The 11,690-nt window shown below is 54.4% G+C and overlaps 1 protein-coding gene across 7 annotated transcripts in view; it reads right to left on the reverse strand.

Annotated features, from left to right (window-relative positions):
• LOC121291647 (E3 ubiquitin-protein ligase BRE1A-like) overlaps positions 1-11,078 on the reverse strand; it is a 49,245-nt gene extending 38,167 nt beyond the window's left edge. Inside the window, exons 1-12 of one of the 7 annotated variants that reach the window (XM_041213117.1) lie at positions 11,007-11,078; positions 9,732-9,921; positions 8,518-8,685; positions 7,553-7,712; positions 6,678-6,869; positions 5,536-5,654; positions 4,556-4,702; positions 4,001-4,078; positions 2,682-2,801; positions 1,691-1,870; positions 1,027-1,162; positions 477-640 (exon numbers count right to left, since the gene is read on the reverse strand). In XM_041213117.1, the coding sequence (XP_041069051.1) occupies positions 477-640; positions 1,027-1,162; positions 1,691-1,870; positions 2,682-2,801; positions 4,001-4,078; positions 4,556-4,702; positions 5,536-5,654; positions 6,678-6,869; positions 7,553-7,712; positions 8,518-8,685; positions 9,732-9,887 (1,620 nt within the window). In that variant the 5' untranslated portion in view covers positions 9,888-9,921; positions 11,007-11,078. Of the gene's footprint in view, positions 1-476; positions 641-1,026; positions 1,163-1,690; positions 1,871-2,681; positions 2,802-4,000; positions 4,079-4,555; positions 4,703-5,535; positions 5,655-6,677; positions 6,870-7,552; positions 7,713-8,517; positions 8,686-9,731; positions 10,143-10,597; positions 10,616-10,953 lie in introns of those variants that run through there. The other 6 variants (XM_041213118.1, XM_041213120.1, XM_041213116.1 and 3 more) reach the window with 6 other exon arrangements.
• Between the last annotated feature and the right edge of the window lie 612 nt (positions 11,079-11,690).

Here is an 11,690-nt window from a genome sequence, read left to right on the forward strand (position 1 = left end):
GACTGAGATGAGGAGGAACTTCTTCACTCAGAGGATGGTGAACCTGTGGAATTCTCAACCAGAAGGCTGTGGAGGCCCAGTCACTGAACATACTTGAGAAAGAAACGGGTATGGGGAGAGAGCAGGAGCACGGCGTTGAGATAGAGGATCAGCCATGATCATATTGAATGGTGGAGCAGACTCGAAGGGCCAAATGGCCTTCTCCTGCTCCTATTTTCTAATGTTAATTGGACATGTATTTGAACAGGATGAGCTTACAGGGATACAGCTGGGGAAAGATGCATTTGGGAGACTAAATTGGACAGTTCCTTCAAAGAGTGAGCACAGATATGACGGGCCAAATGGTTGGATTTTTACTCCCCTCGTCTCGCACCGTCCATTCCCCTGACTGTCTCTCCAGCAAGGAAGGTACAGAAAGGCACCCCCCCCAAACCCTCCACATCCACACCCCAGCTCTCCCTGATTCCCTCACTCACCATGCCAAGGTCACTGTGCATCTCCCAGACTTTCCTGCGCACCTTGGCCAGCTCTGTGTGGCTGTCCCGGAGTCGACGTTTATAACGCTGCACATCCCCCTTCAGCTGGTGGTTGTGGTTCTGGAGGCTGCTGATCAGGTGACGCATTTCCCGGTTGATGGGCCCTGAAGAGGAAGAGGAGTTAGATTGGGGTTTGGGTGAAGGTTATCCCCAAGGGCTACACACAACGGGGGAAGGGAGGTATTTGCTGCGGGAGTGGGGTAGGGGAGCAAGAGCCTTATCTAGTGTGGTCCTGAGCCCAACTCTCAGAATCTCTCCTTCACCTCTCCCTTTATTCACTCCCTCCCTTCTCCAGCTCTCCCCTTTTTTCACTCCCTTCTTCCCTCCTCCACCTCACTTTATTCCCTCACTCCACCATCATTTTCTCCATTCTCTCTTCCTTCCAACCCTTCCTCTGTCCCCTCTTCCCCATTCCCGCCCTCCATCCTCTCCCTGCTCTCTTGCCACCACCGTGCCCATTCTCCCCACCCCCCCCCCGCCCCGTTCTTACCTGCTTGTTCATTGGCGGCCAGCGTTTGCTCGAATTCAATTCGCAGCATTTCATATTCCTTACGGACCTGGGCCAGCGTGTCCTCCAGCTGCATCACCTCCGTCCTCAGCTTCTTCTGCAGACCCACCTCATCCCCCTGAAACGCAGAGAGCAGCCCAGGTTACACATTGGCCCCTCACACTCTCTTCACCAGGGTCACACATTGACCCCTCACCCTTCCTTCACAAGGGTCACACATTGACCCCTCACCCTTCCTTCACAAGGGTCACACATTGACCCCTCACCCTCTCTTCACCAGGGACACACTGACCCCTCCCCTCACCCTTCCTTCACAAGGGTCACACATTGACCCCTCCCCTCACCCTTCCTTCACAAGGGTCACACATTGACCCCTCACCCTTCCTTCACCAGGGTCACACATTAACCCCCTCACCCTCTCTTCACCAAGGTCACACATTGACCCCACACTGACCTCTCTCTCTCTCTCTAGAGCTGTCAGGTGGAAAGTCACAGAGCAAGAAAGGCCAGGCTCCATCTCAGGCCTGGTGCTCAGTAAGCTGATCTCAGATACCCAGTTTGTGGTATTGAGGCCCATACACAGAGGGCGGGGCCAGGGGTATGAATCGGAGGTTGGGAGAGGAAGGGAGGGAGGGGCCACTCTCACCTCCATCTGCTCTACTTGGCGCTGGTGCGTGGTTCGGGTGGCAAAGAGCAGGTTGCGGGCATCGTCCATCTGGGCCTTCAGCTGCAGGCTCTCGTTGTAAAGCACGGAGAACTGGGATTGTAGGCAGCGAAACTCCGGGGAATCCTTCGCCATCTCATTGGCAAGGGTCTTCAGCTGATCCTGGGGAGAGGAGGAGACAGCGAATAAGGACAGGGTTAACCAGAGAGAGAGAGAGAGACAGGTTCATTGTCACACATCATGTCTGGCCAATAAGAGCAAACGCAGGAACCAGAGGAGGCCATTCAGCCCATCGAACCTGTTACACAGGAACTGAAGGAGGCCATTCAGCCCATCGAACATGTTACACAGGAACTGGAGGAGGCTGTTCAGCCCATCGAACCTGTTACATAGGAACTGGAGGAGGCCATTCAGCCCATCGAACCTGTTACACAGGAACTGGAAAAGGCCATTCTCTTACAATGTAGGGAGTTTTTGAAACTCTCTTCCTCAAAAGTCAGTGGAAGCAGAGTCTTTGACTATTCTTAAGGCAGAGTTAGATAGATTCTTGATTGACAAGGGGGTGAAAGGTTATTGGGGGTAGGCAGGAATGTGGGGTTGAGGTTACATCAGATCAGCCATGACCTAATTGAATGGTGGAGCAGGCTCGAGGGGCAGAGTGTTCCTATTTGGTACGTTTGGGTGTTTGTATTCAGCTTTTTGAACATGTTACACATGAACTGGAGGCCATTCAGCCCTTCGAGCTAATTCCACCTTTCAAGGAAGTGGGAGGGAGGAGTGAATAGGTGAGAGTCTGAAAGGTACTGAGGGGATCCTGGGCAGGGAGGAGGAGAGAGATAGGTGGTGGGGGATGGGGGGACGGGGGTAGACACAGAAAGGGAGGATGCGGGTGGGTGGAGGAGTTGAGAGAGAGATCAAGGGGAGGGAGTTCAAAGGGAGAGGGAGGTTAGTGGGGAAAGGGGTCTGAAGTCACCCTCAGCTTCTCATTGTCCCCGGTAACCAGCTGGAGATCTTGTCGCATCTTCTCCAGTTCTGAGAGACGGTTCAATGCCAGCTCCTTGTTCTCTTCCAGGTCAGAGTTCATCTCTTCGAACTATAGGGAACAAACGGTTACAAGATCACCCAAAGAAATTGTCCCCTCTGACAGTGCAGCACTCCCTCAGTACTGACCCTCTGACAGTGCAGCACTCCCTCAGTACTGACCCTCTGACAGTGCTGCACTCCCTCAGTACTGACCCTCTGACAGTGCTGCACTCCCTCAGTACTGACCCTCTGACAGTGCGGCACTTCCTCAGTACTGACCCTCTGACAGTGCGGCACTCCCTCAGTACTGATCCTCTGACAGTGCAGCACTTCCTCAGTACTGTTAGTGTCAGTAAATCTGAAACTGGGGGTGTTTTACACAGACTTTAAGGCGGCAGGACAAGCTGACTGAGCTGATGAAAAATTATTCTGGACAACGGGTGTTTTTTTAAACATGGAAATCCTGCGGAACTTTTATAAATCACTGGTTAGACCCCAGGAGGATTATGACCAATTCTGGGCTCCACACTTTCGGAAGGATGTCAGGGCCTTGGAGAGGGTGCAGAGGAGATTTACTAGAATGGTACCAGGGATGAGGGACATCAGCCAATGTGGAGAGACTGGAGAAGCTGGGATTCTCCTCCTTGGGGCAGAGAAGGTTAAGAGGGGGTTTAATTAATCTGTTCAAAATCATGAAGGGATTTGATCGAGTACACAAGGTGAAGCTGTTTGCAGTGGCAGGAGGATCAGTAACCAGTAAACAGATTGAAGATAATTAGCAAAGAAACTGGAGGAGCTATATGAGGAGAAATGTTTTTACACATCGAGTTGTTGTGATCTGGAACGTGCTGCCTGACAGGACAGTGGGAGCAGATTCAATAATGACTTTCGAAAAGGAATTGGATAAATCCTTCCTGGGTAGAAAATTTCTGCAGGGGAGAGTAGGACGAAATGAAAATGAATAGGTCTTTCAAAGAGCCAGCACAGACACGATGGATCGAATGGCCTCCTTCCGCACTGTCTGATTCTGCACTGGGGTGGATTATTCAAGAGTGAGAGCGTTGTTGGATCAGTGAGGAACACACTTGAAGGAACCAACATGATTGTCAGAGATGGGAAGTAAAGTGGAGCTTTGACATTGCAAGTGCCTTCGGAATTACCAAGCCCACACGTTCCGCCCACACACCTCCCCACCACACCGACAAACCATGATACACCCCCACCCAGCACTGGCTCTGCCAGTCTCACTGTGTCAGCAATCAGCAATACCTTCCTCGCGTTGATGGTCACCGTCCCGCCATAGAGATTACTCGATCCCCCATAAACCTTGTAACCTTTCGATTTCACCTGGAACAGATAAGAGAGAGAGAGAGTAACAATAACCTGTGCTGTACCTGTCCTGGGAGTGTTTGATGGGACAGTGTAGAGGGAGCTTTACTCTGTATCTAACCCTGTGCTGTACCTGTCCTGGGAGTGTTTGGTAGGGACAGTGTAGAGGGAGATTTACTCTGTATCTAACCCCGTGCTGTACCTGTCCTGGGAGTATTTGATGGGGTCTGTGTAGAAGAGCTTTACTCTGTATCTAACTCCGTGCTGTACCTGTCCTGGGAGTGTTTGATGGGACAGTGTAGAGGGAGATTTACTCTGTATCTAACCCCGTGCTGTACCTGTCCTGGGAGTGTTTGATGGGGACAGTGTAGAGGGAGCTTTACTCTGTATCTAACCCTGTGCTGTACCTGCTGACACTGTGTATAAAGTAGTGGGCTCACTGTCAGGGTATACTCCATTCCCCTTGCACTGTATCTAGTCCTTCCTCTTGCTCACCCGCTCCAGCACCTCCGCCAGGTGCCTGTTGAGTCTCTGCTCCCGTTTGCGAATCTTGTCCGTGTCCCACTGCAGATCCTCGATTGTGGTCTGCATGTCCGACAGGCGGCTCTCTGCCTCCTCTAGCTTCGTCTGGAGCTCCGAGAACTGAGGGCGCGGAGAGTGGGAGATAGAGAGGGGGACAGGAGGCAGGGGGGAGGGAGATGGAGGGGGAAAGGAAGGGACATCGGGACGGGGAGTGGTAGAGGAGGGAAGGGACAGATTGGGAGGGCAGGGGAGGGGATTTAGAGACAAAGAGAAGAGGAGATCGGGGGAGCGGGTGAGGGTAGTTTGAGAGGGGGCAAGTGTGGGGGTGGAATGGGGTGGGGGGGGAAGAGCGGGGGTGAGGGGAGGAGTGGGGGGAGAGCAGGGACAGAGGGAGGAGCGGGGAGAGGAGATGGATCATCATAGTTTGATTAATTCATTGATGCAGGGGAGAGATCCCAAGAAATAACGAGTAACAGATCTGAGAACAGATTATTCAGCACATGGGGTGGATTCAGGCTCCTGGACCAATAATGTCTTCTTGAACCCTCACGTAATCCTCCTTGTCTCTCCCTCATCCCTCACCAGGCCCCAGCCACTCCTACTCCCCGGTCCCCGACCCCCTCCACACCGCAATCCTCCCAAACCCCATATCCCTCCCCTTTCGCCCCCACTGCGCCCCCCCCCCCCACCACCACCCGGATCCCTGTCCCGCTCCTATCCCCTGCCCCTCCTCCTCGCCACGTCTCCCAGCCTCAGCCCCTCCCACATCCCGGCACCACCCCTCTCCACGCGCCCCTCTCCCACACTCCCATCCCTCTCTCACACACTGTGTCCTCCTGGGCTCCATGGCTTCCGGTCCCCACTCACTCCCCACCTTCTGGCCCAAGCATCTCACCAGCCCTTCCCCTCCCCCTCCCCTCCCAGATACACCCCCTCCTCCCCCCTTTCCTTGCCTCCTGTGACATTTTACGATGTTTCTCTCGGAGGAAGTCGGTCAGCTCCAGCAGCCTCTGGTTCTCCCTCAACAGGAGTGAGTTCAGCTCCCTCAATGCCTCTTCCAGCTGGGGCGAACCTGGGTAGTGAACAGTCACAAGTTTAAACACAGGGTCTGGGGGGAACCCTGAACAGTCTCAAGTTTAAACACAGGGTCTGGGGGAACCCTGAACAGTCACAAGTTTAAACACAGGGTCTGGGGGGAACCCTGAACAGTCTCAAGTTTAAACACAGGGTCAGGGGGGAACACTGACAGTCACAAGTTTAAACACAGGGTCTGGGGGAACCCTGAACAGTCACAAGTTTAAACACAGGGTCTGGGGGAACCCTGAACAGTCACAAGTTTAAACACAGGGTCAGGGGGGAACACTGACAGTCACAAGTTTAAACACAGGGTCTGGGGGAACCCTGAACAGTCACAAGTTTAAACACAGGGTCTGGGGGAACCCTGAACAGTCACAAGTTTAAACATAGGGTCTGGGGGGAACACTGACAGTCTCACGTTTAAACACAGGGTCTGGGGGGAACCCTGAACAGTCACAAGTTTAAACACAGGGTCTGGGGGGAACCCTGACAGTCACAAGTTTAAACACAGGGTCTGGGGGGGACCCTGATTAGTCACAAGTTTAAACACAGGGTCTGGGGGAACCCTGACAATCTCACGTTTAAACACAGGGTCTGGGGGCAACACTGACAGTCTCAAGTTTAAACACAGGGTCTGGGGGGTAATCCACAGTACTTAATGGGGGCCAGGGTGAGGGATCAGATCAGCTCAGCACTAGGCTGGGGATCGAGTGTGAGTGTGTGGTCCTCAGTACCACAGTGTGTGGGGGCGAGGGATCAGCTCAGCACTAGGCTGGGGATCGAGTGTGAGTGTGTGGTCCTCAGTACCACAGTGTGTGGGGGCGAGGGATCAGCTCAGCACTAGGCTGGGGATCGAGTGTGAGTGTGTGGTCCTCAGTACCACAGTGTGTGGGGGCGAGGGATCAGCTCAGCACTAGGCTGGGGATCGAGTGTGAGTGTGTGGTCCTCAGTACCACACTGGATGGGGTTGAGACATCAGCTCAGCACTAGGCTGGGGAGCGTGTGGGACTCTCCTTACCCTTGCTGGTGACCCACTCGACCAGCTGGTTGATCCTGAACCTCAGCTTCTCGAAGACGTCGACTGTGCTGGACACGGCCAGTCTGGAGAACATGACCCGCTCCTGGAGCTGCAGCTCCATCTCCTCGCTGGTGCTGCTGGCCAACATAGCCAAGAATGGCAGCGCGCTCTCACTCTGTCCATCCCTGGACCCTGTCAGTAAAGGAAGACAGGACTCACTTTTCTATAGGGACTTTCATACCCTCAGCAACAACTTACATTTATATAGCACCTTCAACATTACAAAACATCCCCATGTGCTTCACAGGAGCTCAAATCAGACAGAAATGTGAAACCAAGCCAAATAAGGAGAGATTAGGATAGATAACCAAAAACACTGTCCCAGGTAGATTTTAAGCTGCATCTTAAAGGAGCAGAGAACAAGATAAGCGATGGACAGGGCGAGGGCAAGGGGGAGACAGAGGGGGGGCGAGGGGGAGACAGAAGGGGGGCGAGGGGGAGATAGAGGGGGGGGGCGAGGGGGAGACAGAAGGGGGGCGAGGGGGAGATAGAGGGGGGGGGCGAGGGGGAGACAGAGTGGGGGCGAGGGGGAGACGGGGGGGGCGAGGGGGAGACGGGGGGGGGCGAGGGGGAGACAGAGAGAGGGCGAGGGGGAGACAGAGAGAGGGCGAGGGGGAGACAGAGAGAGGGCGAGGGGGAGACAGAGAGAGGGCGAGGGGGAGACAGAGAGAGGGCGAGGGGGACGGGGGGAGGGGGACGGGCAGAGACAGGCAGGGAGTGAAAGAGGTATCAAGAGGGATCTCCAGAACTTCAGTCCCAGGCAGCTAAAGGCACATCTCATAACAGTTTGGGATCCACAGTTCTCCATGGATTACCTTTCTCTCTCTCCTCCCGGCGTTCCCGCTCTTGGTTGCTGTCAGAATCTGGCTCTGGATCAGACACGACCAGCATCTTCTTCTCAGGCAGCACATCCCGGCTCTCTTGCTCCTGCTCCAGATCCCAACGCTGCAGGATAATCCGCACATTCTCATCAAACTGTAGGAGCAAGTTCCAGGTTAGCACTGAGGCTGGGAGTCACTGGCTGACCTCTCACTGCTCCAGGCGCAAATCCAGTTAGGACACAGTGGGAGCAGTAGAGGGAGCTTTACTCTGTACCTAACCCTGTGCTGTACCTGTCCTAGGAGTGTTTGATGGGACAGGGTAGAGGGAGCTTTACTCTGTATCTAACCCTGTGCTGTACCTGTCCTAGGAGTGTTTGATAGGGACAGTGTAGAGGGAGCTTTACTCTGTATCTAACCCTGTGCTGTACCTGTCCTGGGAGTGTTTGATGGGACAGTGTAGAGGGAGCTTTACTGTGCATCTGACCTGTGCTGTACCTGTCCTGGGAGTGTTTGATAGGGACAGTGTAGAGGGAGCTTTACTCTGTATCTAACCCCGTGCTGTACCTGTCCTGGGAGTGTTTGATGGGGACAGTGTAGAGGGAGATTTACTCTGTATCTAACCCTGTGCTGTACCTGTCCTGGGAGTGTTTGATAGGAACAGTGTAGAGGGAGATTTACTCTGTATCTAACCCGTGCTGTACCTGTCCTGGGAGTGTTTGATAGGGACAGTGTAGAGCGAGATTTACTCTGTATCTAACCCGTGCTGTACCTGTCCTGGGAGTGTTTGATAGGGACAGTGTAGAGGGAGCTTTACTCTGTATCTAACCCGTGCTGTACCTGTCCTGGGAGTGTTTGATAGGGACAGTGTAGAGGGAGATTTACTCTGTATCTAACCCCAGTCTGCGCCTGTCCCATGAATGTTTGATGGGACACTGGAGCAGGGTCAGTGCCCACTGTACCTGGCACCAGTAGCGGTTCAGGATGAGGAGGTTGGCATCGTCTGTCGCTTGCCGTTTCACCAGCTTCTCGATTTGCTCCCTCAGCTCGTCCTCAATGCTCTGTCGCTGATCAATCACCTCGGCAAGCTTCCGGTTTTTAGTCTGGAGAGTCCGAATGTCAAGCTCCTCCTGCCAGAGAGTTAAAGGGGCAACAGATGAGTCAGCTGGGGCCCACCAGGTTAGCAGTGACCACAGGTCCCGGGGCTTACAGGAGAGACGCTGAGGCTCTCCTCTAAACACATAGAGCAGCAAGGACACAGGCTCCATCTGCGGCCTGAGTTGAGTTCACCTGATCTCACATGTGGTGTGGGAATGAGCTCAGGGTTGAATTCTGTGTCTTTCAGAGACTAATGGTGTTCCGATAGAGTAAATAAGGCAAATCTGGTTCCAGTGGCAGGAGCGTCAGTAACTAGAGGGCATAGATTGAAGATAATTGGCAAAAGAGCCAGAGGGGAAGCTGAGGAAACAGTGAGTTGCTGTGCGCTGGAATGCACTGCCTGAAAGGGCAGAAGAAGCAGCGGGAACAATAGATTTCAAAAGGGGAATTGGATAAATACTTGAAGGGGGAAAAATCATCAGCTTATGGGGAAAGAGCAGGGGGGAGTGGGAATAATTGGAAAGTTTGACTTTTCTTTAATTCATTCATGGCGTGTGGCAGTCACCATTAAGTTCAGTATTTATTGCCCATGAGAAGGTGATGTCCTGATCTGCTGAGTGCTTTTGAAGCCATTTCAGAGGGCAGGTAAGAGTCAACCACATTGCTGTGGGTCTGGAGTCACACATAGGCCAGACCAGGTAAGGACAGCAGATTTCCTTCCCTAAAGAGCATTCGTGAACCAGATGGGTGTTTATGACAATCTGACAAGTTTCATGGTCAACCATCACTGAGACTAGCATCTCATTCCAGATTTACTAGTTGAATTTAAATTGAGCATTGCTGAAAGAAATCGATGTGCTGTCAAAGCTTTTCATCCCACAGTGGGATTCAAACCCGTGTCTCCAGATCATTAGGCCGAGCTTCTGGGTTACTAGTCCAGTAACACAACCAACTACGCTACCATATCCCATGCTGTTCAGGGCACCAATTCTCTTGCAAAGAGCTGGCACAGGCAGGGTGGGCTGAATGGCCTCCTCCTGCACTGTTGAGTTTCTGCGATACACAGAGCAGCACTTACCGTGGAGGTGTCACTCCCCAGCTTGATGGTCTCCACCTTGGCACCTGAACTCCCGGCAGTCTCCTCCAGGTGGGCTGATTTTTCGGGAGGTCCTGTGGACCGAGCCTCTGCTGCAGGACGCTTACTGCCAATGCCCGGCATCTCTCTCTCCTTCATGACAGGGCTTGTGAGGAGGCCGTCCAGGGGAAGACTGAGGAGAAAGCAAATCATTATAGTTGTTTTCATAGAATTCAGAGTCTGCAGCACAGGAGCAGGCCATTCAGCCCGACAGCTCCATGCTGGTGCTTATGCTCCACTTGAGCCTCCTCCCCCCATGGGTCAACCTAGAACGAAGAGCACCGTTTAAAAATAAGGCTTCTCCCACTTAAGGCGGAGATGGGGAGGAATCTTTTCTCTCAGGAGGTCGTTCGTGTTTGGAATTCTTCCCCAGTGAGCAGTGGAGGATATATTCCAGGCTGAGTTAGATAGATTTTTAATCAACAATGGAGTTGGGGGTTGTGGGACGGGGGGGGTGGGGGGGCGGGGGGGGGGCGGCAGGACAGGGTGGGGAGGCAGGGAGGGGCAGGGTGAGGGCAGGGCGTGGGGTAGGGGAGTGGGGCAGGGGGGATGTGAGGCGGGGCAGTGAACTGGAGTTGAGGCCACTATCGGACCAGCCGTGGTTTTATTGAATGTGGAGCAGGCTCGAGGGGATGCCACCACTCTCAGGGTGAAGAGAGCTTTCTCCAGAATTGCCAACTTGGGTTATTAGTGATTATCTGACATGGCCGACACCCCCTGAGCTCTGATCCCGACCGGCAAGTACGAACATCATCATCTTATGTCGGCCCCATCAGGGTCAGCTGCGGCTCTGTGGGGTGGACTCTCACCTGAGGCAGAAGATTCCGGGTTAAAATTCAAGGAATCCAGCCCCTCCGCCCCACCACCCCCTGACACCCCCCCCCCCCCTACCGATCCCCCCTTCCCACCTCACTCATTGAGATATTCAGCTATAGTGGGCATCACACAATATCAACAGAAACGGGCCATTCGGACCCAACTGGCTACTGATCTCCCTCCACAATTGGAAAGATCTTCCCTCAGTCTGAACCTGACTGTCAGTAAATGGCAGAGACACAGGTGGCGTCCATTCGGCCCATCCAGCCTGTGCCGGCTCTTTGAAAGGTTCATTCCCATTAACTTCCCCCCTCGCCCATAACCCCGTAATTCCTCCCTCCTCCCCCACTTTTTTCAGGGACGGGTGGACCGATTTGTCTGCTCCAGGCTCCAGTCCCCCACCTCCCCGAGAGGATTTAGCTCCAGCCGCCGCGGCTCCAATTTCTGGTTTGGCCTCAAACCCGGAAGTGAGGCAGCTCCTCAATCCAGGGGAGGGGCGGGGCCGGGGCCGGAACTCGACAAAGAGTGGCGGGGCGGAGAGCAAGAGGAGACCGTTGGAGGACCGAGCCGGGCGGACAAGCCAAGGATTGGCGGGGAAAGAAACAAGAGGCGACATCTGGAGGACCGTCCAGGAGGAAACAAAGAGCTGAGAGCGAGAATCAAGAGATGATATCTGGAGGAGCGGCTGTGCATGGGGCAGGAGGGAGATCTAGGAGCGGTCCCCGCAGAACGGCAGCAGGGGGAGGTACAGACACAGTCTCCTCCACTGAGGGAGCGCTGCACTGTCGGAGGCTCAGCGCCGAAGGGGTGTTGCACTGTGGCGGGAGCAGCACCAAAGGAGGGCTGCACTGTCGCGGGGTCAGCGCCGAGGGAGGGCTGCACTGTTGGGGGTCAGCGCTGAGGGAGGGCTGCACTGTCGGTGGGGCGGTGCCGAGGGAGAGCTGCACTGTCGTGGGGGCGGCGCCAAGGGAGGGCTGCACTGTCAGGGGATCAGCGCCAAGGGAGGGCTGCACTGTCGGTGGGGCGGTGCCGAGGGAGAGCTGCACTGTCGCGGGGGCGGCACCAAGGGAGGGCTGCACTGTCGCG

The sequence above is a fragment of the Carcharodon carcharias genome, chromosome 19, assembly GCF_017639515.1.
Source record: "Carcharodon carcharias isolate sCarCar2 chromosome 19, sCarCar2.pri, whole genome shotgun sequence".
NCBI classification, from domain to species: domain Eukaryota; kingdom Metazoa; phylum Chordata; class Chondrichthyes; order Lamniformes; family Lamnidae; genus Carcharodon; species Carcharodon carcharias.